The 23,725-nt window shown below is 41.6% G+C and overlaps 5 protein-coding genes across 6 annotated transcripts; 3 read left to right on the top strand and 2 right to left on the bottom strand.

The window, feature by feature from the left end:
* The first annotated feature begins 1,940 nt into the window (after window positions 1-1,940).
* avpr2l (arginine vasopressin receptor 2, like) lies at window positions 1,941-3,267 on the top strand. The gene is made up of 2 exons (XM_069670953.1): window positions 1,941-2,757; window positions 2,905-3,267. Exons 1-2 carry the CDS (start codon window positions 1,941-1,943, stop codon window positions 2,982-2,984), a joined length of 897 nt encoding a protein of 298 aa, XP_069527054.1. The 3' UTR covers window positions 2,985-3,267.
* A 2,145-nt stretch (window positions 3,268-5,412) lies between these two features.
* On the bottom strand, window positions 5,413-7,523 carry LOC138599733 (THAP domain-containing protein 5-like). The gene is made up of 3 exons (XM_069671488.1): window positions 7,357-7,523; window positions 6,916-7,102; window positions 5,413-6,628 (listed from the first exon to the last, which is right to left on the bottom strand). The coding sequence occupies exons 1-3, from the start codon at window positions 7,440-7,442 to the stop codon at window positions 5,900-5,902; spliced, it is 1,002 nt and encodes a 333-aa protein (XP_069527589.1). The 5' UTR covers window positions 7,443-7,523; the 3' UTR covers window positions 5,413-5,899.
* A 1,041-nt stretch (window positions 7,524-8,564) lies between these two features.
* LOC138599491 (dnaJ homolog subfamily B member 9-like) lies at window positions 8,565-10,645 on the top strand. Its single transcript, XM_069671187.1, has 2 exons — window positions 8,565-8,929; window positions 9,231-10,645. The coding sequence occupies exons 1-2, from the start codon at window positions 8,713-8,715 to the stop codon at window positions 9,710-9,712; spliced, it is 699 nt and encodes a 232-aa protein (XP_069527288.1). The 5' UTR covers window positions 8,565-8,712; the 3' UTR covers window positions 9,713-10,645.
* Window positions 10,646-12,136: 1,491 nt separating this feature from the next.
* LOC138599784 (aldo-keto reductase family 1 member B1-like) lies at window positions 12,137-17,543 on the top strand. Of its 2 annotated transcripts, XM_069671541.1 has the most exons (11): window positions 12,137-12,204; window positions 13,219-13,294; window positions 13,702-13,869; window positions 14,552-14,668; window positions 14,878-14,955; window positions 15,650-15,772; window positions 15,852-15,958; window positions 16,045-16,126; window positions 16,787-16,870; window positions 17,083-17,165; window positions 17,245-17,543. In XM_069671541.1, the coding sequence occupies exons 2-11, from the start codon at window positions 13,229-13,231 to the stop codon at window positions 17,285-17,287; spliced, it is 951 nt and encodes a 316-aa protein (XP_069527642.1). In that variant the 5' UTR covers window positions 12,137-12,204; window positions 13,219-13,228; the 3' UTR covers window positions 17,288-17,543. The 2 variants fall into 2 exon arrangements, with proteins under 2 accessions (XP_069527642.1, XP_069527641.1); XM_069671540.1 differs by lacking the exon at window positions 12,137-12,204 and having other exon boundaries at window positions 13,200-13,294.
* Window positions 17,544-17,714: 171 nt separating this feature from the next.
* On the bottom strand, window positions 17,715-22,863 carry LOC138599783 (aldo-keto reductase family 1 member B1-like). Its single transcript, XM_069671539.1, has 10 exons — window positions 22,726-22,863; window positions 21,538-21,705; window positions 21,258-21,374; window positions 21,020-21,097; window positions 20,703-20,825; window positions 19,644-19,750; window positions 19,074-19,155; window positions 18,801-18,884; window positions 18,601-18,683; window positions 17,715-18,516 (listed from the first exon to the last, which is right to left on the bottom strand). Exons 1-10 carry the CDS (start codon window positions 22,789-22,791, stop codon window positions 18,474-18,476), a joined length of 951 nt encoding a protein of 316 aa, XP_069527640.1. The 5' UTR covers window positions 22,792-22,863; the 3' UTR covers window positions 17,715-18,473.
* Window positions 22,864-23,725: the final 862 nt, after the last annotated feature.

Here is a 23,725-nt window from a genome sequence, read left to right as displayed (position 1 = left end):
CTGTGTGACGATGGCAGGATATATATATGTCAGCTGGAAATTACAGTAATACATCCTCCACCTGACAGAACCAGGTTGCCCTGGCAAAGGTTAATACAAGTGGAGTCTCCTTCTGAAAAGGACCTCTTTGACACGGTGAGAAATGAAACACCTGGCTGTGAGAAAAAAAAACACTTGAAAAATCACTTCTTTTGAGAAGAGAAGTGTTGCCTGCACATACTTATAATGAACCTCTGGGAGTGTCTGACATTTATCGCAGTAGGGTAGTAATTATTACCAATGGAATGTGCGCAGGGGATGGAACATTTATACTCAGGTAAGAGTACAGTGGAAAGAAAAACTTTACGGTTCCTCTTCAGACAACAAAGTACCGTTGTTGCATGCTATTATTTTTTATTTAGGGTATTGTGCCATACAGGCGAACATAATGGAAACCACTGCATCTTTTCGCATTGCTTACTCAAAATCGACAGTGACCAGCATCCTTCAGCGACAAGCAGCTTTTGTTCACTTGCCAAAGACAGCAGGCTACGTCTTTTTCTGCTTCATGCCCACTCAACCTCTTTCACGGGTCAATGGCTCAACTCTGTAGCTTGTTCTTTTGTTGAGGTGATTGCACTGTATGTCCCAATTATCTACTGATAGCCACTCTTTCATTATCTGACCTGTGCGTCATTATGATGCACTGTAACGCATTATTAGAAATAAGTATTGAGAAAAGAAGGAAAGAAACACTTGTGAAGTAGTGGTGCTTTAAAGGAACAGTGCATTCATTTGTACTTATAGATGACAATTAACTCGGCCTGTAAAAACATTTTTTAAAAGTCTGAGATAAATTCCCTCATGACATCATCATGTAGGACAAAGTCATGTCCGAAAACCTGTGTTAAAAACTGTTGAAAGATTAGTGCATTGCACGGTGGTGCAGTGGTCAGCGCTGTCGCCAGTTCTTGGTTCGTATCCAGGCCTTTCTGTGTGGCGTTTGCATGCTCTCCTCATGCATGTGTGGAGTTCCCTTTGGGTTCTCCGGCTTCCTCCCACAGTCCAAATACATGCTCGTTAGGTTCACTGGTGAAAATCGCCCGTAGGCGTGGGCGTGAGTGTGCATGGTCTACCAGTCCAGGGTGTAACCTCGCCTCTCGCCCAATCACAGCTGGGATAGGCTGCAGCCCCCATGCAACCCTGAAGGATAAGTGGTACAGAAAACAGATGGACGGGGCATGGTGCAGACCACAATTAAATAAGCAGTTGAGGTCATCTGAAAATATGTTACATGCATGGCTTGATTGAATGGCAGTTTAAACAAGCCAACATCCTCCTTTTAACTGTTATAGCTAACGGAAATGCATTTGTAAAATGTGCATGCCCTTTGTATCCAACAGGCCTCATACTCCACAGAGTGGTTTCCAGTTACTTGCATTAATATCTGTGGATCTACAGTCTGAATGTTTGAGCTTTTATTGCAGCACTTTATGGTGCAATTACTGTCAACTGCCAACAAAAGGGCAAAACTTAAATGACACTATTATTTCATTGGGGAAATTACATTTAAGTGCCTTATATGGAAATTAGTAACACACACTTTACACTTACTACTCTACTTAAGTGTGTATTTGTTAAGGTTCCAGATCTCAGGATTGTAAACACATGTACATGTTGGTACATTTTCTTTTCTTTTAAGCAAATACCGTTCTTCTTCTACGTTTTTTTCTCTGTTTTATGAGCCTGTAATTGACATTCAGCCATCACTCAGCACACTGACCCCCTCACCACCTCAAGTCATAGATCTCCCTCCCCACCACAGTCACTTGCACCACGCGCGCAAATGAGGAAAATGTAGAGACGTCTCCGCAACACTGCAATATCACTCCCACACTATGGATGGTAACTGAACCCTGGATTTACAGGACGTAAAGGGAACCTATTGAGTCCTCGCTTTAATGGATTCCAACAGCTCTGAAAAGGCACCAGCTGGTGATGGAGGAGCGTATGGACAATTTGCGCTCCTCAGAGCCGGGATTCTGGGTTTGGTTTTTGTGTTCGCAACGTGTGGGAATCTTTTCTTCTTGGGGACACTTTGGAAGAAACGCAAAAGAAACACAAGGACGCAGTTGTTTTTGTTGCACCTGTGCTTGGCAGATCTGGTGGTTGCGTTTTTCCAAGTCCTACCGCAGTTTCTCATCGAAATTACGCACAGGTTCCGCGGCACGGACTTCCTGTGCAGGTCCGTAAAGTACCTGCAGGTGGTTGGGATGTTTGCCTCCACGTATATGATAGTAGCCATGACCATAGACAGGTACCACGCTGTGTGTAAGCCGATGGTTTCCTTCTTAAAGGGCTCATTTAGGAGGTATCTCTCCATAGGCGCAGCATGGCTCATCTCTCTCGCCTTCAGCTCTCCTCAGCTCTTCATCTTCTCTCTCCGGGAGGTGGAGGAGAATCAGTACGACTGCTGGGCGACATTTATAGAACCGTGGGGGAGCCGGATCTACATCAGCTGGATCACTCTGTCAGTGTTTGCCCTGCCTGCTGTCATTCTGCTCCACTGCCAAGTTAGGATATGCACAACGATCTACTTCAACATGAAGAGGAAGGCGCTGCAGGCAGGGCGCGCGGGCACGAAGGGGGTGTCCAACGCCATGCTGAAGACTGTGAAAATGACTTTTGTCATCATACTGGCATATACAGTGTGCTGGAGTCCGTTTTTTGTCGTCCAGTTGTGGTCTGCGTGGAGCCCGATGAGTGCGCCAACTCAAGGTGTGTCCAAATTACGCACAGCAGGTTCATTTCTTCTAAGGAGCTGTAACATCTCTGTTGTAGGCCCACGTGTCGTATATTGAACAACATGTGAGCCTATATATTTCAGCCTGTTAACACATTTCCCTGTCCCTGTCTCTCCCACAGGTCCAGTGTTTGCCATCATCATGCTGCTGGCCAGTCTCAACAGCTGCACCAACCCCTGGATTTATCTCTACTACAGCTAAAAAAACAAGAGCATGCATGAACCAAAAGTGTTGCAGGTGTTTCATATCAAATGGTTTAACACTTAAGAGTCAATCCAGGACCTGAGGAAGTCCAAGTCTGGACACCCGGAACACCAAAAATCCAACATGTATCCTGCTTAAGTCAGTGCACCGTTTGTTGTGTAGTAGAATGCTCATTTATGAGCTTGTAAATCTGTAAAAAGTGTTTTTAAAAAAGACTACAATTGAAGAATGACCTCTTTTATGATGGACAGCTTCACTGGATTACGCAGACGTCACTGTATATGAGAATTAAACTGAATTTCTGTTGGCATCCTGCAGTATTTTGTGGATTTATTGCTGCCTTTCTTTCAGTGATAAGTTTGGTTTTATGTGTTTAAACAGGACTGTTACGCCTGTGAAAGAAGACAAAATGCTGAATGCAAAATAAAATATGGCTGCATAACTGTCTTTTCCCCAAGGCACAATAATACCACAGAGAATATTGTTTACATTCAGCGAGGAAAAGTAAAAGCCTTTTCAAAATAAAACTCCACATACATATTTGACTCCTTTTTGTAACATTATATTATAAACTTGAGACATATAATCTATGCCTTTTTACTACTACTGCTTATACTGATCATACTAGTAAAAGATGCTCTGCTATTTGCAGCACTGACATCGCTCTCTTTAATTTGCCTCCAATTTGTGTTGTAGCACAGATGTAAAGCACTTGTTGGCATTCGTCACTGCATTTCCCAAACATATATATTGCTTATTTAATCCCCCTTGCTGTAATAAATGTCACTTAGTTATTATTGCAAGTATCCCAGCTAAGATTATTACATCCCTGCCCCGAGCCGCGAGCTCTCACAGTGCATTAGTCCTCTAATGCAGCGTGGCGTTGTTTGTTTTCCTAGGGAGACACAGAGCAGACAGGATTACGACGGTTTCATTTAATTTCTCATTTCAAGAATCACTTCTGTTTAACCCTACCAATGCAACAGATCACTTATATCATACCCTGCGATGGAAATGTGTCTTGTAACTTTTTCATGTCAAGCAACACCCTGGAGTCATTTGAAATTACACTTACATGTGCAATCAATCTGTCATTTATTCGGAAGCTAATTTAGCCGCCTCCTATCTTTTACACGCACACACGCGCATGCAGCTGGTGTGGAAAAATTCACCCTCAGAAGCAGGAAGTCCCTGCCAACATCATAAATGTATACTGCCTCTGCAGCCCAATTACGATCTTTATGTAACACAGTGACATAATGCAACGCTCAATTTAAACATTAACAGGTGTTTTCCGCTTTTTACATAAGCACTAGCATGCTAGCTTGAACGTAGTTTACCTTGTTTTGTCGTCGTTTCTATTTTCATCACAGCTTCAGGTTATAAATACATTGTTATAAAATAGTCACAATCCAATCCGGATTGTGTGACCAGGCCTGCTACAGTACAGAGACAGCCCATGGCACACAGCGCTGCTTCAAATAGGATTAGGTATCTCGTTTAGCCAAAATACTATGATGACTAATTCAGGGCCCAAGGGAGGGAGAAGTGGGAGAGAAATCCTGCTGCTGGTCCATGTTCATGTGGTTGTCGGGGTTTAAAACAATCAGCAGAGACACAGAGGACAAAGACACAAACCCCCCTGGGACACACACTGGGATTCTACTTCAGTAAACCTGCTCCTGATTTCTCTTCACAGCTGAATGAGTTGGAAAAATAGGGGTACTTGCAATCAAGCACGGCGCTGAAATGAAAGGAGCCTGTGTGCAGCCGTAGTGTTTCCAGGATACTAACACCATTGCACAGTCAAAAGCATTGATTTGATGTGTATTAACTCAGCAAGCGTGCAGCCGACCCTGCTGTTTGCTTGAATCCGGATCTTCGGCTTCTCCACGCTTCTCTCGCCCTCCCTTGTGTGCATGTTTTCCTCTCTCTCTCTCTCACTCTGTGTATTTACTTTCTTCTATCTGTCTCCATGGTGGAGAAGAAGTCATGTGGCCTTGGATGTTTGTAGACGCCTGAAGTTGCTTTTACAATCTGTCTTGTCTAAACTGAAACTGTACTACGTCAGTGTAGTCTGATAAAACGCAAGGAACCCTTTTATCCATGGATTTTATCCACTTTTCCCCCATTAAAAGGCTTTTATTTTGAAGGTCTTGCCTATCTGAATCAAGGGTGTTGTGATATTTGGCAACATAAATGAGACCTCTTGACTTGCTGCTTTATACAAACTAATACCACCCAAATATGTAGTTGTATATCAAGTTTTTAAGGGTTCAGATACGACTTATGGTTATTAACCTTTTAGATAGAGCAGGTACAGCACTTTAGCAGCAGGGTGTTCTGGTTGTAAGAGGGCCTGTGGTGTAACTGAAAAGTCAAAGTGCAGTTAGAATGACAGGCAGCAAAGCACTCTGTAGCTTTTTGGAACACTTGTTATTCACAGTGCGACGTAAAAAGTACCTTATGTGCTGTTTAAATGTCACTAAAAACAGAAAATACGAAAGCAAATGAAAAATCATCAGGTAGCATTGTGAAATAATAGAATGGACCAAAATACGTTCACAAAGGCACAAGTCAACCACAGATCAGAGAAGTTATCACACCATCGATTCAATTATGTCTCAACACCTAACAGGAAATCTTGGATGTGTTGGTAATGCTTCTTGCAGAGCAACTAAACATCAATGCTTCAGGTTGGCTTTAAAACACCTCCTGTAGAACGGTCAAACAGTGCCACCATGTGGACAAACAACATAATTACAACCTTTGAATTCAATTCTACAAGAGTGATAGTGCAGTACCAATAAGAGTGTTTTAAGACACAATTTGAGCTCCTGTGCAACATATAAGCAATAGTGACTCAAAAATTATTACACATGTACATTAAAAATGTCTTTTTTTTTTCTGAATCAGAGCAACACCGACGATATATAATCCTCTAAAACTTTCTGCTTCTCTTTAAAAACAGCACCGTTCCTCTTCAGGAGCGCCACCTCGCTCTCCAGAGCTCGGATTTTCGCCACCGTGCTCTCCTCCCGGCGATCCAGTTCTAAGATCTTTGCGTGCAAACTTAAGATCTTACTCCAAAGCTGATCTTTGTCCGTGTCCGGTCTGCAGTACGCGTGCTCGTAAACGGAGATGTGCTCGCCCTCGCCGGGTCCTCTCTCCTCTGAAAAGCAGGCTGTTGAATCGTCGTGGACCATTTCCACAGGGACGAAGCTAAAAGCCTGACCGAGGGCTGCTTGGAGGGCAACTGCGTCCATGTTTTCTCCGTCGGGGAGGGGGCCCAGTGTCTCACAGCACAGCACAGTCACAGTCTGCTCTGCAGAACGGGCTTCATTACTTGGGGACGGTGATGCTCCACAGTCACCTGGTGTGTCACAAGCAGTGGTTTGTACCTCTGAGAGATTTGAATGACAAGAGATGCCAGAGTCTGACACCAGAGGTGTTTCAAATGTCCCCTCTGTGTGCTTTGAAAGAATATTGTTCGTTGTACATGACTGAATCTTTTTGCATGTTCTGCTCAAAATGAGTGGCCTCTTATTAATAGGAGAGTCAAATCCTGTGGGCTCGATGTCTAGAGTCCTAGGTTTGGCTTTAGGGCTCCTTTTAATGGTGCTTAATTTTTTCTCCTCGTCCTGGGACAAAAGAAAATGGGTATTCATTAAATAGGATTATGCAAAGTCAGCAACGGGCAAGTATAAGCACAATAGCATAATAGTGTTAAGAACAGGCTTGTTGGACATTAAAAACATACAATAAACCTTAAACTTCTTCTGAAATCTAAAGTGTGCCCTCCCACTAGTTTTAATTGTATTCCTTCTTTAGCAGAAAATGTATCATAAGTTTGTTATGTAATTGCTAACTTTACTTCGTGTTGGAGCAGTGATGTGTTTTGAGACAGGAGACAAAGAAAGATACCTACATCCTCAGTGGAGGGAAATATGGTGGGGATGGCTGTGTTCTTCAGGTAGCGGATGCCCCATCGAATATCAAAGCAGTCCTCAGTGAAATGTTCGCTGCACAGGTACTGGTGTCGACTCGGGGTCCACTCCTCCCGCTTCATGTTGTCCACCCATTTCTGAAGCCTGAGCTTGTCTTGCAAGGGAAACCTGGAGATGGAGAAAAAGACTGAGCGTAAACTGAGACCATTCAAGATTACTCCTGCTTCCAACTGTCTTAAAGTCTCCCATTGTATCATTACAAGCAGGAAACCATGACATACAGTATATACTCCTGACGTAACATAACTTGGAACCTCTCACTTCCACTATAACTACTATCATATTTGACCAATCGTACTGGGGAATAACAGAAAAGAAGAACTTGTAGCTTAAGGACAGCCAATGGGAAATTAAAAACATACGGGTAGAAGCTAATTCTCTTGTTGTCTTCTCTAGCCGCAGCTCCCCCTCGGTTTCTGCAAAATTTCACAGCGCAGTACCGTGGCATATCTGCAGTGAAACCTAATGAAATTGGCTTTAAAGAGACTTGAAGGCTAACATTTCTGAAAACACAGAGCAGCTCGTTAAATGTCACTTCCGGGTTCTAGACCTCACGGCGGAGATGACGTTTACGCCGTTTAACGACAAGATAGTTAACCTACCGTCAATCATTACAAACCCTTACACAACTGCGTAGAAATTTTCTTTCGTTTTTATTTTTATTTCGTCTTTAATTTCAGTTTAGTTTTAGCTAGTTTCGAGCTCATATGTAGTTTAATTTTTATTTTGAGGAATTGACTAGTTTAAGTTTAGTTTTCGTGTTAGTTTAGTTTTTCAGGTACTCAGACTTGATTTAAAGAGGCTGAAAAGGTTAGGATGAAAGAATGCATGACATGAAATATGATTTTTATTAGGCCAGTGTCCCAGACAAAGTGGTAGCTATAACAACCACAGTGTGAATCGAGGGATTTTAAATTGATTAAAATAAAGTAAATGTATTCTTTAAGCATTCCAAGATGTTATATGCAAAAGACACTCAGAATAGTACGCCATATAAAGCAACTACTATCATTTAACGGGCTCAAAACATGTTTAGGTCTGACAGCTTACTCGATAAAGACAAAACAACAGAGGAAAGCGATAGCGGAAGTACACGCAGGGCAACATCTTGCTCTCGTTTTATTCTTTTTGGACTATCCCCTTTCTCCACGTGCGCACTGTTTCCACCAACCACAGCGAAGTGAGTCACTGTGTTAAGAAATGGACCAATAGCGTTGCGAGTCGTGGTGTTACAGCTCAGGAATGCAGCTCGTCAACAATTGCTAGCTTTCGTTTCGCATCAGCTGGAGCTGTTGGCGGCTGATCGGAGTATCCTCAGGCTGAGTGTCAAGCCGTCTCCAGGTAATGCCTCTTTTCCATTGCGCATTAACGTTATTTGTTTTGGGTAGATTATCTGTAACTGAGAACAAACAACAGAGTATCATTAACAAGCCTTTTAAAGACAGAGCTGATGTAAGTTTCTCCTTTCTAACACCAAAACAGTGAGTTGTCATTTTTCTTGAGACTAACGCCCCTCTGTTTAAACTAGCTAGCATAGTAACCGCAGTTAATAACGTCTTATAACCTTTATTCTAGCTGTTTAATGAGTAGTTTGTTTTCGAATTTGGAATTTTTCAGCCGTTTTTCAAGTCTTGCAGCGGTCAGGGGTGTGAAAAACGTCGGAAACTGAGCTGTCAAACTGCTCTCTTCACAGCCTCAAAGGTGTCAAAACCAGCAGTATGGCCACAGCGCAGTCGGTGCTGCTGCTAGCAGTGAACATTCTGCTGATCTCCGAGTTCATCCTGGCTAAGAGGGACTACTACAACATACTGGGGGTGCCAAAAGATGCCACAGATCGACAGATCAAAAAGGCCTTCCACAAACTGGCCCTGAAGTACCATCCTGACAGAAACAAGGGCCCAGACGCAGAATCCAAATTCAGAGAAATAGCAGAGGGTAAGTGAGTCACTAGGTCATGACATAATGTAAGGTTATGCTCTTTTAAACTCTCTTTGAAACTTGATCTCTTTGGTATTATTAAGTTAAAGTTATTAAGATCTACTGTATTTTAAATCATATGTAGATAATCTCTAACAGGACTCAAATTTAAACATCTGTTTCCCTTGTTTTGCAATAATTAGATAACAAACATATCACTTCATTGCTCAAGACTGCACTTATAATGATCCCAGGCTTGTGAGTGCTCACGTCATAGCATCCAACAAGATGAGTGATGTAATGCGTCTTTCTCCACCAGCTTATGAGACGTTATCAGACGATAAGAGAAGGCGGGAGTACGACCAGTTTGGCCACGGCCCGTCACCAGGGGAGGGCCACGGAGGAGCAGGAGGAGGAGGAGGAAACTACAACTTCAACCAGCACTACCAGTCCTTTAACTTTGATGACATTTTCAAAGACTTCGACCACTTCGGTCAGCAACAGCGACACCAGCACCACTTCCACTCCCACTCCCAAAACCAAGCCCACCAAAAGAGACACTTTGACAGCCACTTCCAGGCCCACAGGGAGGCTGTGAACAGACAGAGGAGGCAGTTTCAGCAGGGGGGGTTCGGCGGAGGACTCTTTGACGACGTGTTTGAGGACTTGGAGAAGATGTTCTCCTTTAACACGCACAGCTCCAGGACTGAGAGCAGGTTCCAGGGCACGGCGAAGCAGCACTGCAGGACGGTGACTCAGCGCAGGGGGAACATGGTGACCACCTTCACCGACTGCTCCTGAGATGAGCAGAAACGCGACGCTCTTGGGACACTGCTGGGGTTTTTAAGTTGTGGTTTTGGAATTTGATGCTAATTTATCACTTGGCGGAATAGAGAATGGTTTTGTGTGGCTTTTTTGTAATATTCTGTGTGTAACTTCCAACAGGAACAAATATCCAAGCGGGCCTGTTTAACGGCTGCTTCCAAGCAATAACTCACACATCATTGCTCATCGCGCCATATATGAAATACCTCCCTATTATTTAGCTTTCCAGGTTTATTGTGTTTACTTGTGTTCACTTTGTATGATGGTACAATCTATAAAACTCAGGTATGGCCTAAGGTTATAAGACGAGGCAATAAGATTGATTAATTCTGCAGCTATTTAGGCCATACTCATATTGTGCTTTCTACAATATAAACCATTCGCTAATGTAAAACAAAGCTTTGCTAGGCATACTCTACTCTTGCATATTTTCCCTCTTCGGTTTTTATAAATAAGCTTAAAGAATGCAAACAATGCAGATTTGTGCAAGTTAGCAACTGTTACCTCATCTCAGCTTCCTCCTGCAGAGTTGCATCTACCTTTACACAGTCAGGTAGGAAATTAACATCAGTCCTATGACAAATGCTGGTACAGTTTGTGTACTCTCTCAGTTGTTTTCTTACCACTTTTAGATGGTAAAAAAAAAACATTGGGTGATCTGCCAGTGAAGCTGAATGGTCTGAAAAGTTTCCTAAACTGATGTTAAAGTGCAATATTTAGCACCTTTGCTCTTCATGTTGCCTATCTTTCATAGACAGTGCTGTGTTAATGCCATTGTCTAACGTCCGCACTTTGTGTGTATGTGTGTGTGTGTGTGTGTGTGTGTGTGTGTGTGTGTGTGTGTGTGGATTGATAGTGGCCTGAATGTTGATTGATTGCATAATATTTGGAGAATGAATAAAAAGTTACAAGCACAAATGTCTTTGTTTGTCTTATGCCACTCTCTATTCTGTTGTCTACCCTCCTGTCCACAAGACTTAAGTGTTCTCTACCATAGAGTAAAGCTAGCTGTCCTTCAAGGCTGTAGTTTGATTAAAAGTCAAGTAGAGGGCGCTCTTTCATAAGCTATGGAGAAGAAACCATCCATCAACCCATCATCCATACCGCTAATCGTGTTTAGGGTCGCAGGGGGGGTGGAGCCTATCCCAGCTGTCATTGGGCGAGAGGTTACACCCTGGACTGATCGCCAGTCAATCACAGGGCTGACGCATAAAGACAGACACTCACATTCACACCTACGTGCAATTGTACAGTCACCAATGAACCTAACACGCATTTCTTTGGACTGTGGGAGGAAGCCAGAGGGAACCAGGCACAGGGAGGACATGCAAACTGCACACCAGAAAGGCCACTTCAATCTGAGCCGGGATTAGGTCCAGGCACCTTGTGTCTGGCTGTGAGGCGCTAACCACTGCACCACCGTGCAGCCCTGAAGAAAGCGCTACGATTATAAGTACAGGTAAGTACATGTAAAACAGGAAGAGTTATGTTTCCTCTTTCTACATCAAAATCAATTAATTTCAAGTGATAACACCTACAAAAGTAATCTGTTCCCCTTAAAGCAGCTAAACGCCAACACAATCTAACTCAAACCAACGACATCATTCATGTATTACATAAACATTAGCCGGCCAAGCCTCCCAACTTCTCGCGCTAAAAACATGTAAACACGTGTTTGTTGCTAGGTGTTGGACAGGTAGGCTCCAGGAGAACTGGATTATTAGTGTCTGATACAAATATCTACTTCTCATGAAGTTGTGGCCAACTGTTGGCCTGCCAATGGCAAGTGGCTGCAAGTCTAAAATGAGAAACAAAGGTGGCTTTTAATGTTTGTAAAAGTTGTAAAGCAGGTTGTGATCCTCAGACAAAGAATGAGGATGTGAGCACACTTGAATTTAAGACTTGCTGTGTAGACACTCACTATCTGTGAGTTAAGCAAATGAGACGGTAACTTATAGAACGTGAGGGACAATATGTTTTAGCTACAAGCACGTGATAAGATTTTCTTTATGATCCCTACTTTCGCCTGAAAAAGTCAATATTCCAAATTATCCAGTTAATCAGTTATCCTTAGAAAAGGTCACAAGTTCACAGAATCATGACCCACTGATAATTTACTGCTGTGTTTCCTGCCTGTCTTACTACTCCCCATCTGCATGCATTGTGTCAGGTGACTCACCTGATGGCTCAACAGGATAAAAGACGTAAAAGCTAAAAAACATGGCGAGGAAGCAGAGGACAAAGGGTAAAAGCAACATTACATCACACAAAAGCAAGTGTATAAAAGTGCGTTTTAAGAAGTGATTTAAAAGATGTCACTGATTCTGCAAGCCTTATCTCCTCAGCCAGGTCCTTCCAAAGCGGAGGGGCCCGGATGGCAAAAGCACCATCTCCTTTGGATTTAGGCCTCGACTTTGCAACAACCAGAAGGCCCCCACCTGATCTGAGGCTGCGAGCTGGCTCATAAGGTGTCAACATTCTGCTAGATGCTTTAAAAATGATCAGTAAACTCTTAAAATCGATTCTAAAAAGAACAGGAAGCCAACGTAGGGGAGGCAGGATTGTGGTGATGTGATGTCGTCTGTTACAGCCAGAAAGGAGGGAGATACAGTAATCTTATTTTCAAGGTCTGATTGAGACAGTATTGGTTTTATTTTGGAGATTATAATGGAGCTGTGACTGTAACGCGACTTTGCGACTTTTTTCGATGTGTTTGGAAGCTAAGATGACAATCAAAGATTTCCTCTAATTACAGGCAGCTGAAAAGCCCTTAGCAGACATGCATCCATACATTTTATTTACTCCGTTTTCCCAGAATAACAAGTTAGTTCTTGTCATTTTCTTGCAGTCTCGACTTATTTATAAAGTTATTACGAGACAACGACGAGGCACCAAACATTGTCAAACATTGAAAACACTGTCAAACATCTGAATCCAATTTAAGATCACTTATTAAGCTTTCAAACACAATATTTGTTGCAAATGTTAAAGCCGTTCTGGTTATGTCATGTGAATGTTAAGCAACATTATGTACAGGCGAGTTCATGATCTGAGCACAGCTGTAGCACCATTTATTCATTAATTATAACATTATTTAAACAATGACAAAAGGCCACAAGAATGCCTGCTCAAACAACACATGATCTTAAGTATATCTCCTTTAAACCCTTCAGGATGCTGCTTCAAACAAAAGAAAGCAGTTCCTGTTCAACTTCTGAGACCTCTGCAAAGATTTCATGCTATTTACCGCCACATTTTGCACTAAGTCACACTGTTTTTGCTGAGTCACTCTTCCCTCTGTAGCCCCTCTGTCTGTCAGTGCAAACAGACATGACTAATCAAACCCAGGCAAACCCATGTTATTTCTGTCCCTGCACTAACCCCACCTCTCTTGCTGACTTTAAATGAGAGGCCACCTCCTCTCTCAGTGTCTGCTTGCACTTACAACAGCATATTTGTTGATCTGGTTTGAACTGCGACAGAAGATCCAACATGATACCTTCAGTTACACTCAACGATGGAGCAAAGATGCCTATTGTGGGTCTTGGAACATGGAGGGTATGGATGAGCATTTAATACTTTTGATAAAGTTTAGAAAATAGATAGATGTGTGAACTGAACTCTTTCACTTTCACAAATGAGGATCTATTTTATACTATGTCTATACTTTTCATGCACTAAGTCCTCTGTAACCTGCAAACTAGGTTAAAAAAATAGATTTCTATTATCTAAGTTGTGCAATTGCAATGCAAAAGCAACCTCAAAATGATCTCTTCCAGAAGGTTAAATGTTAACCTAAAAAACCTGCTCCCCCTTTTAAAGCTCTGTTTTTTGCAGTAGTTTTCATACAAGCATGCCTTTTACCAAAATTTCTTACCATTTTTATTACTGCCACTGACAAACAATTATTCAGTATAATGGTGCTTATCTGTATCTGCAATGTCTGTATCCCCCTCCCTTTATAGGCTGAGCCAGGAAAGGTGGCCGAGGCTGTTAAGGTGGCTATCAGTGAAGGTTACAGGCACATTGATGGTGCTTACGTGTACCAGAATGAAGCAGAAGTTGGAGCTGGAATTCATTCCATGATTGACCAAGGAGTAGTGAAAAGGGAGGATCTATTCATCGTCAGTAAGGTATGGTACGCAGCAAAAACCCTAGACATTCTGGGGGTTTTCAACTAGAGATGTTCCCATGCCATTTTTCCCCTCCTGATATGATTTAGATACCTAGGCAGCGTATACCCGGCACCCCTCAGATAATAAAAACGTATATCCGAACATCACCTTTTTTAGGTTCTTTACATAAAACAACAATTGTGGGATGATTATCTTTTAACGGTATAACTGTGCATCATCAGCATAGCTATGAAATGAGACATGCAAATAGATTATATTACCAAGTGGAAGCATGTATAAAGAGAAGAGGGGACCAAGAATTGAGCCTTGGGGTACTCCACAGGTGCATACACACAGGTGCGCATCAGCACTGATTGCTGACATTTCTATAGCTTTGACAAACACTACACTCTCCTCAAGCACCATGCTTCTGTTATTTCTTATCATCACATGATCATTTACCAGAAACCTTCTGTTTTTTAGGTGGGGTGATAAATATTAGCCCACATATTAGCCCCCCTAATATCTCATGTATTTCAGCTGGCCGGGATTAAGTAAATGCATCACAATGTCTGGAAATGTGAAGTCTAATTTGTGCAAAGACATGCTTATTCACAAATTGTTAGTCAGGGTCTTCACGCATTTTACACTTACTAGCGGGTAGCGTTTGTGTATTAACACCCCTGTTTGTTTCACATAGTTGTGGTCCACCTTCCACATTCCATCACTTGTGAGGGGAGCCTGTGAGAAGACGCTCAGTGACCTAAAACTGGACTACCTGGACCTCTACCTCATTCACTCTCCTGTGGGAATAAAGGTTTGGATTACACTGTTAGAAAACCACAGCCTGTCTGTTATTTGATAACAACCTAAATCAAGGCTCAGCTTATTGTATTCTTCCTAAGCAAACCTGACATTCGAGAACTGTGCAACAGTAACAAGCTATGGCCTTTAAATTATATTATATGTGTTTATATTCGGACACATACAGTGAGCTAAATGTTCTTGTTATCTTTGCCATTTCAGCCAGGGGAGGACATTTTTCCTTTGGATGAGCGCAACAAGGTCATTTCTGATGACAGTGACTTCTTGGACACTTGGGAGGTAATTTAAGTGACCGAGTTGGAAACATATACTAGCATCTGAAATGCTTCTGGTCGAGACTGAAATGCGGTACCTAAAAATTATCATAAATTATCATATTATAGTAAATTATCATGCGACTATAGCACATAACAATTGGCCAAAGCAAGCAAAAGATCAGCTAGCAGCCTAGCACTGTTTTCTTATCACACATTTAAAGGCTTTTATTTAATTATATTTAAATTTCAAGATAATTTAAAAAGGTAGAGACCAAAATAAAGCAGTTAAATTAAAAAATTATTAAATTCTTAAAAGTTCTCTGACGCTCTCTGAGAAAACAGAGCGTTGCTAGCCGAGCTGCCGCTAACGTTAGCTTGCTTGTTCTTTGTTTCTCTGCTTGTTTTTGGGTTAGGATTCCTTCAGTGTACTGAAGCAGGCCATACAACAATACTGCTAATGACATCATATCGATACAGGGCTCGTTGTATACAGCTGTTAGAAAATATATACTGTATTTTTTTATTTGCACTGGTACTGGAGGGGTACTTTTAGAGGTGATCGGCCAATACTCGAGTATCGGTATCTAAATCAGAATTGGTATCAGGAATGGAAGAATGATATCGGTCTATCAAACCATGTAAACAGAATGAGATGAAAATAGATTGAGCAGAACAAGATATATGACTAACAACAGTGTGTGTAATGTGTCCCAAAGGCTATGGAAAAGCTGGTGGACGCTGGGTTGGTCAAGACTATCGGCATTTCCAACTTCAACAAAGACCAAGTTGAATCTATACTCAACAAGCCAGGTCTTAAATACAAGCCTGCCACCAACCAGGTACAACAAAAGATCCTTATTCCGCAACACAAACTAGAAAGAAGAGAATAAAAACTTAATAATTTGCATGTTCCTCCAGATCGAGTCTCATCCATACCTGACCCAGGAGAAGCTGATCGCCTACTGCCACTCAAAGGGCATCTCAGTGACAGCTTACAGCCCGCTGGGCTCCCCGGACAGACCCTGGTGAGGGGACACGTTACCTTTCACACACAGCACTCTGATAGGTGTAAGCAGCCAGTTATTTAACCTATTCTGCTCTTATTCACAAGGGCTTCATCTGATGATCCCTCCCTGCTGGAGGAGCCTGAGATCAAGGCCATCGCTAAGAAGTACAACAAGACCGCAGCACAGGTAAAGGGTGTTGACCTAATGTTTATCTGACCCTGTCTGTATCTTCGAAAAAAAAAGTCCATAAAACTATTAGTATAATCTTAATTACAGAATGCAAAGGTTAGTTCAGGTAAGAAAATATTGACATGAACTTTAACATAGTTATTCACTCTCATAACTATGGAAGCAAAACGTATTTCTGCAAGACGCCTCATGCCGGAGACTTGAAGATAATACAGACAGCAGCAGTACCAACATACAGCACAAAATTTGTGCTGGGCGTCCCATGGACACAGGCTCAGTCTCCGATGCAGCAGCCCCAGGTTCATCTCCCACAATCGGCCCTTTGCCGTGTCCTCCCCACTCTCTCTCCCCTTGTTTCCAACACTATCCACTGTCCTCCCTCTCTCAATAAAGGCATAAAAGACCAAAATAAATCTTAAAAATAACTGTAGAATAAAACAAATGTGCAATTTCTGTCTGCTGAAGCTGGATATCAACCCCCCAAAATCAACTTAATATCCTTGTCTAAAATGATGTCGGGCTTTATTTCAAAAGTCAAAGATCAGAAGTCAGCAAGGACAAGGTCTGTTGTCACGTGATGGTTTGTTAGAGAGCTCCTACCATTTAAATTTAAGTTTTGGGTTGTTGCCTGAGTATATCTTTGAATGTTTCTTACAGGTTCTTATCAGGTTCCACACTCAGAGGAACGTGATTGTCATTGTAAAGTCAGCAACACCCCATCGAATCAAGGAAAATATACAGGTATGCTCGTTATAAAACTACACAAGCTGGCTATTAAGCTACTTTCATTCACCATACTGGATCAGATCTAGCTAATTATGTTCTGTATACTTCCATTACAACATCAGTGACTTGTGTGAGCATGTTGTTAGTCGGGTTCATTTCTGCAGAGCCCTGAAGGCAGCTTGTGTCGTTTCTCTCAAGCTCAGAGTTGCGGTTTCTTTGTCTTCCAGTTGTTCGACTTTGAGTTGAGCGAAGACGACATGAAGACCTTGCTGAGCTTGAACAGGAACTGGAGAGGATTCACGTACGAGTGGTGAGTGCATAGGAAGACAAACAACAGTAATTTGGTACTGGACCTTTTAGTAATGTATGTCCCCTCCTCTTCTCTACAGGTGCTCAGAACACAAAGACTTCCCCCTGAATACAGAATACTAAGTCAAGACACACCATGCTGCCTTATCAGTGTACCCACTAAGCTTAAAGCGTATCATGGCTTGGCAATTATGCACTATTTTGTCTGTTTTTAGATGTCTAAGTGATACATTTTGCTACAACTTAGCCAAGTTCTCCTGCCGTCCCAGAGCGTATAACATCTGTCATGATCCAACTTTTAAACCCTAACTAGAAAGATAACCAAAGCTTAATTGTGTTTCTCTGATTAGAAATAAATAAAACATCACAATACACTTCATTTTGTCTGTATACGTGTGTTTGTGCTTATTTGTGTGTCGGCAATATTCAAGGCTGCAGCAGCTCATTCACATATTCACTCCAGTCTAGATCTTCTGCCCCCTAATGGTGAAACTCTTGCTTGCCTCAGTGGTTTCATCACTGCTCATGTGTGCAGGAAACGTGGAACAAATTAAATTTCACCCACAGGATTTTATTTTGTTGCTTGCCCAAAAAAAAAAAGCTCAAACAGGAAGTGAAAGCGACTCTTTTGTAACAGGGATCACACTCATGATAAGAAAGTGCCACGTGTGACTCACGAGTAACAGTGGGAAGTCATCCTAAGAGAAGTCGAGGCAACATGTTTTGCATTTATTGGAGATATTTTTTGCAGCATAATTCATGTGCTAAAAGGCCAAAATAAACCTTTTTACACAAAGATATGTGATGCATTCAGGATGCATCACATACAGTTCGGGCTTTATAGCTTCTTAAGTCTGGCTTTTTTGAAACTACAAACGAAGGGCTGTTTTGTGCTCAGGCCCAACTCCAAATGTTCAATTCAAACACATTCACTCCATAATGCATATGACACATATTTTGCTTCTTCAGTAACTGTAAATGCTGCACGGACAAGAAAATAGTTCCGTCGAATTTGCCCTAAACGGAGTGAGAAAGGAAATTAAAAATAGAGGAAATGATTCAAATACTCAATCATACTAGTGCAAAACCTCACACCCATAATGGCCTTGATTTGGATCAAATGAGCATCTCACACTGGGCGTAAACAGCTCTTTGGAGTGTGCCAAGAGAATACCAGTAAGGAAAATGTTTCAGGAAACTAAAAATATGCTACAAAGGCCACACTGTCATTGCAAACTGCTCAAAGTAACAGCGAAGCGAGCGGACCAGAGGGTACACCTCAGCGTCCACTGTAAACACATTTTTTACTTCAAAACTCAGCGTTGAATGGGTAGTCCTTGTGCTTTAAGGCCCTGCAGAGACAGGAAACATAAAAGAAAGGTTACCTTGCATGTTACATGCTCTTGACAAAGTCAAAAACAACAACAAAAACTCACCACTGCATGGGACAGACTCTCCAGTTCCTACTAAATCCTAATATGGTCTTAATTTCCTCCTCGGTTAGTTCAAAGTCAAACACCTGCAAAGATAAAAAAAAAAAAAAAAAGTCTTTACGCACGAGCCAAATAGTGTGAGTAAGTGAAGCAGATTGAAGGCTAATCCGGGAAAATATCTGAACAATCTCTCAGCTAATTACCTTGAAATTCTCCTGAATGCGCTCAGGTGTGACCGACTTGGGGATCACGATCACGTTCCTCTGGATGTGGAAGCGGATCAGGACCTGGCAGGGAGGGAGAATAACGTGATCAGAGGTCATGGCATGTGAGTCATGCACATTTAAATTTGTGTTACTTCATACTACGCTATGATTCAGATCAGACGCATGTTTGTTTTTTAATACAAAGCAGGAGGATGCATTCTTATTATGTGTGCACAATTACTATGTAACATTTAGCTTTGACGGCTGTACCTGAGCAGATGTCTTCTTGTGCTTCTCAGCAATGGCTTTGATGTTCGGATCTTCCAGCAGTGAGGGGTCTTCAGGTTTAGCCCTGCAAGTCAAATGCTTCACACATTATTATATATATTAAAACACATATTTTGCTGACAATTAAAGTTAAATAAGATATTAGGAATACCCCAGAAAGGCGGCGTAAACTCGTAACCACAATCAAACCTTGCTACAAAGATGGCCGTTGTGGAAAAAGTCTAACCTACAACACTTGTTTTTTTGTTCCAATATCAGACTAATTAGAGAGCTTTAAAGGCCACTGTTGGAAAAACAAAACAAAACGGTGATTACTCTGTCATGACAACATATGCCCCACACAGACACACCACATAGACAAAGAGGAACATCAGTCACAAGTTGAAACTAACAAAGGATAAGAAACACAATTGTGTTAGGTAACACTGAATCAGCATTCATCCAAATATGACCCATTTGGAAATCGTGTGGTGAAACGGATACTTTCAAAACATCCTTTCACATGTTACTTGGACAAAAAAAAAAGCAACTATGAGCGTCATGGGTACTGACCAGGGTCTGTCCGGGGAGCCCAGCGGGCTGTAAGCTGTCACTGAGATGCCCTTTGAGTGGCAGTAGTCGATCAGCTTCTCCTGGGTCAGGTATGGGTGGCACTCGACCTGTAGGGAACAGCCAAACTATTAAAGGGGGGGTGTTATGCTTATTTTAAGCTTCATATTTCACTCTGCGATACCTGTGGAGTAGCTTAGCATAATATACAGTTAAAAAACTTTTTCTCACACTGGTGCTCTGTGCAGGCCCTCATACAGCCTCTGCCTGAAACGACTCAGTCAGCTTTGTCCCTGCACTTTGGCTGCACTTTGTGACGTCACAAAGTGCAGCGTGTAGAAAAAGCTGTGTGAAACCTGGCGTTCACAGCAGCCTGCAGACTGAGCTGAGAAGCCTGGGGATTACTCCAACATACTTTTACCTACAGGTTTGAAACTTCACCCACGTTTAGTCTGGACATCCAATATTGTAAAATTATATATATGTATTAAAATGTGAAACAGCATAATACCCCCTCTTTAAGCTTTTAGTCTCTTCTTGTTATTCATGATAGCAAATAAATAGCCTTTGGAGTGTTGGTTCTTTAATTCTCTTTATTTTAAGAGTACATGTGTATGACCGCATTTCTATGAGCGGATAGAACCCACTGTACTTAATTGGGAGAATTTCTTTTACATGGGTCCTTTGCTCTGTGTTTGCTGTGTGTGGTGACAAAGCACAGAAGGATAATGGTGCTGTAATTGAATCCATGCCAAGACCAAACCAAATAAGACACTGATGGGGAGCAATGGCTCCGAAAAACAGCAAAAACATAAGGTCACCTCCTCTTATTGGTCTGGCCTGAGGGGAAACTCTTGGTCCATTACGGATTAACAAGACATTTATTTCTCAGGCCCGATCAGAGGAGACAGATAATAACATTATGGCCTCTTGCTCTTTAAGAACAGCAAGTGTATCTGTTTTCCTTCTGCTTGGTCGCCTCCACTCTTAACATATTGTATTGTCTGTGTTCTGAATCCCTTAAAGGTGCCTATACTTGGGTAAATAAGTGTCTTTGTGTACCTGGTTGGTGGCAGGTTTGTACTTGAGGCTCGGCTTGTTGAGAATGGCTTCAATCTGCTCCTTGTTGAAGTTCGAGACACCGATAGCTTTGACCAAACCCGCGTCCACCAGCTCCTCCATCGCCTGAGAAAACAGACCGTTAAACACACCATTACTTAACTTTATCTCATCAAACCTAGGTCTTGCACCATCACATTTTCGTCTAAACCTGTCTCAATCGTCAAGTTCCACAATTGTTAAGATGTTAGCAATTTCAAACAAGCTTTACCTGTTTGAATCTTCAATCTGCTAGTTTGAGGTGTGTCTGTTTGACTTACCTCCCACGTCTCCAGGAAGTAAGTATCATCGCTGATCACCTCTCCTGCGCTGTCCAAAGGAAAAAGCTCAGTGCCAGCCTGTGACAAGAAGAAAAGCTGTCTTAAAACCGCATTGATATAACTTTGACGATATGGAGTTTAACTTTATACAAAAAAACTCCATACATATCTGCTAAAAGATTCCACTTAAATTGTCAGCACATATTTGCTCACCTTGCTTGCTTAATAGTGCGCCTACCTTGAAACCCATGGGCCAGTGAATTAGATAGAGGTCTATGTAGTCCATTTTAAGATCACTGAGCGTCTTCTCACAAGCCTGCCTCACCAGGGACTTCGCATGAAAAGTGCACCACAGCTATGCAGTAACAGGACAAGGAAGTTTATGAGCTGACATGAATGCTCAGATATCCAGTATCAAAAGTTGAAACAGTTTGGACACAGAAACAAAAATAAATACATATAAAATCCAATTCCTATATGTGGAATTAATCATATGGAAAATATTACCCAAAACTCACCTTGCTCACTATAAAGAGATCCTCTCTCTTGACCACGCCATCCTTGATCGCGGCCTGAACGCCTTCGCCCACCTCTGCCTCGTTCTGGTAGACAAACGCTCCATCAATGTGCCTGTAACCCGCTGAGATGGCAGCTTTCACGGCCTCTGTGACCTTGCCAGGGGGAGACTAAAACACAGTGATAGCATGTTATTCTTGTGTATAAAAAGGGTTACTATCAGAAATACAGCATGAACTCAAGTGTGATATTGCTTTTACACAACGGGATCTAACACTTGACAGTGATAAGCAACAACAGACAATTCATCCATCAACACAACTAGTTCCTTAACTTGACTGTACCTGAATTGTTGCCACTCTTGCTACTTTGTGTACGTCTACAAGCTATGGTGGACCAGCTACTTTGTATCGTGTATCAGTATGTTTCCATTACTGGACAACCAGCGTAATAAGAGTCTGTTGACAATTGACATTTGTTAATCAGAGGTACCAGCTACATCAATCTATGCAAAGATAATGTGCTACAATGGTAATTATGTTACGTAATTAAGAGTATTCGGAACAAATTCGAAATGATACATATCGTTAAAACTATAGCTGTCATTATCTAGGTATATCAGCACTCATGGATTTCCTCTTGTCCAATCAAATTACTTTGTCGGAACTAACTGTTGTATATAATATCTGGAGATAAAATCTCATCCACTGTAAAAATAAATAAATAAATAGTGTTTTAAAGTACTCAAATATGAAAGGAAATTGGCTTCACAAGCTGGACGTTGGCTTTAAACTCAAAGCACGTGAGGATACAGTAGGATATAGTTGAGCTAGTGCAATAGTGACTTTTGTAGTTCAGTTAACGAAAACTGAGTGAAGCCGATCTCCTCCATTAAACAACGCTTGGTCACCTTCTTCACAGCGTTACAATGCAACAAATGCAAACCTCCACTAATCAGGTTTATAGAAACCTGCTCTTCGAATGCATTTCGCTACATCTAGTGTCATGTTATATTTTGTTTGTGCAACAAAAGGCGAGTTATATTGTTGTAGTTATGCCAATGAATGCAAACAACTCCTTTATGTAACAGTCTCCACATCGTCCTCGTGCTGGCACGCGCAGCTAACTGAAGCTTATGTAAGAAGTTAACTATTAACAGGGTAAAACATAGTGAATCATAATAAACGCACCTTCCATGTCCCCAGTCCCAAAATTGGCATTTGTGCACCGGTGTTGAGTTTCACTGTCGTTGCCATTTCTCCGGAGCACGGGCGTACCTCACAGTCGAGTAGAAAGACAACAAATGCAGTGCTAAGCGAGAGCAGAACTCAGGCATCGTCGATCGATTAATGATGCCTTATAATTAGGTTCGGTGATCTGAGGGCACACAGACACTCTTATCAATCTTGTTTTATAAAGCAGCAAATATTCATGTTAATCGACACTATTAAGTGATTTAAGTGCAATCCTTAAGCCAATTAATAATATTGTTAACATCCACCTCTTATATTTTATTACATTTAAGTAAAAATATCCTGTAACATAAACTTGTTTAAATCAAGTCCTGTTTACAAAATAGTACCCATGCAAACGCAGCAGTATTACACTTACTTTGTCCTACATTTAGGTATAAGGCAAAAAAATAAAAGAACCATTCGGCAGACATGTTTTTTACATTTTATAGGAACTTCCAATATGTTCTGTCATTGAACCACTAGAGGGCACCGTTACCACACTTACCAAACATGGGCGTCCATCTCTACAAATCAATCATCTGAGCCTCCAAAGTAAAATAATCACATAATTCTATACATTTAGTAATATGTCTAGTAATTAAAGTGATTGATCAGTACTTTTCATTTCACTTAATACACACATCCAATCTTAAATTTAACTAAATCCATGGAATAAATGCTCCCGGAACAAGCCTTGGGTTTATTAATCATCCAGCATGTGACATTTAATGACGGAGATAATGTCATTTTTAATTAGCCTCTATTATTTTACTACAGCTACTATATGGCATTATGCTAACACTGTAAAGGAGATGTGCACTTTTGTGAATGTGCACACACAGACCAGCTTTAAACCCCAAGAGAAGGCTGAAAGCGGGGAACAAATACAAGGTGTCTTTTTCTTTGTCAGAATCAGATAAAACCTCACAGACCTTTAACTGAGCCATTCAACACT

The sequence above is a fragment of the Semicossyphus pulcher genome, unplaced genomic scaffold (genome assembly GCF_022749685.1).
Source record: "Semicossyphus pulcher isolate SPU_LCO1_2020_fin unplaced genomic scaffold, fSemPul1.0.p SCAF_20, whole genome shotgun sequence".
Classification (NCBI taxonomy): Eukaryota; Metazoa; Chordata; class Actinopteri; order Labriformes; family Labridae; genus Semicossyphus; species Semicossyphus pulcher.
Note: the sequence above shows the minus strand (reverse complement) of the source record. Positions and strands in the feature narration are given on the sequence as shown.

Excerpts from the sequence above, each read along its gene's own strand:
- avpr2l (XM_069670953.1), top strand. The coding sequence starts at position 1,941 with ATGGATTCCAACAGCTCTGAAAAGGCACCAGCTGGTGATGGAGGAGCG. Across the intron at positions 2,758-2,904 it reads GATGAGTGCGCCAACTCAAG|GTCCAGTGTTTGCCATCATC; the intron begins GTGTGTCCAAAT and ends TCTCTCCCACAG.
- LOC138599733 (XM_069671488.1), bottom strand. The coding sequence starts at position 7,442 with ATGCCACGGTACTGCGCTGTGAAATTTTGCAGAAACCGAGGGGGAGCT. Across the intron at positions 7,103-7,356 it reads AAGAGAATTAGCTTCTACCC|GTTTCCCTTGCAAGACAAGC; the intron begins GTATGTTTTTAA and ends CTCCATCTCCAG. Across the intron at positions 6,629-6,915 it reads TATTTCCCTCCACTGAGGAT|GACGAGGAGAAAAAATTAAG; the intron begins GTAGGTATCTTT and ends CTTTTGTCCCAG.
- LOC138599491 (XM_069671187.1), top strand. The coding sequence starts at position 8,713 with ATGGCCACAGCGCAGTCGGTGCTGCTGCTAGCAGTGAACATTCTGCTG. Across the intron at positions 8,930-9,230 it reads ATTCAGAGAAATAGCAGAGG|CTTATGAGACGTTATCAGAC; the intron begins GTAAGTGAGTCA and ends TTTCTCCACCAG.
- LOC138599784 (XM_069671541.1), top strand. The coding sequence starts at position 13,229 with ATGATACCTTCAGTTACACTCAACGATGGAGCAAAGATGCCTATTGTG. Across the intron at positions 13,295-13,701 it reads TGGGTCTTGGAACATGGAGG|GCTGAGCCAGGAAAGGTGGC; the intron begins GTATGGATGAGC and ends CTCCCTTTATAG. Across the intron at positions 14,956-15,649 it reads ACTTCTTGGACACTTGGGAG|GCTATGGAAAAGCTGGTGGA; the intron begins GTAATTTAAGTG and ends TGTGTCCCAAAG.
- LOC138599783 (XM_069671539.1), bottom strand. The coding sequence starts at position 22,791 with ATGGCAACGACAGTGAAACTCAACACCGGTGCACAAATGCCAATTTTG. Across the intron at positions 20,826-21,019 it reads ACTTCCTGGAGACGTGGGAG|GCGATGGAGGAGCTGGTGGA; the intron begins GTAAGTCAAACA and ends CTGTTTTCTCAG. Across the intron at positions 19,751-20,702 it reads ACAAACCTGCCACCAACCAG|GTCGAGTGCCACCCATACCT; the intron begins GTACACAAAGAC and ends TGTTCCCTACAG.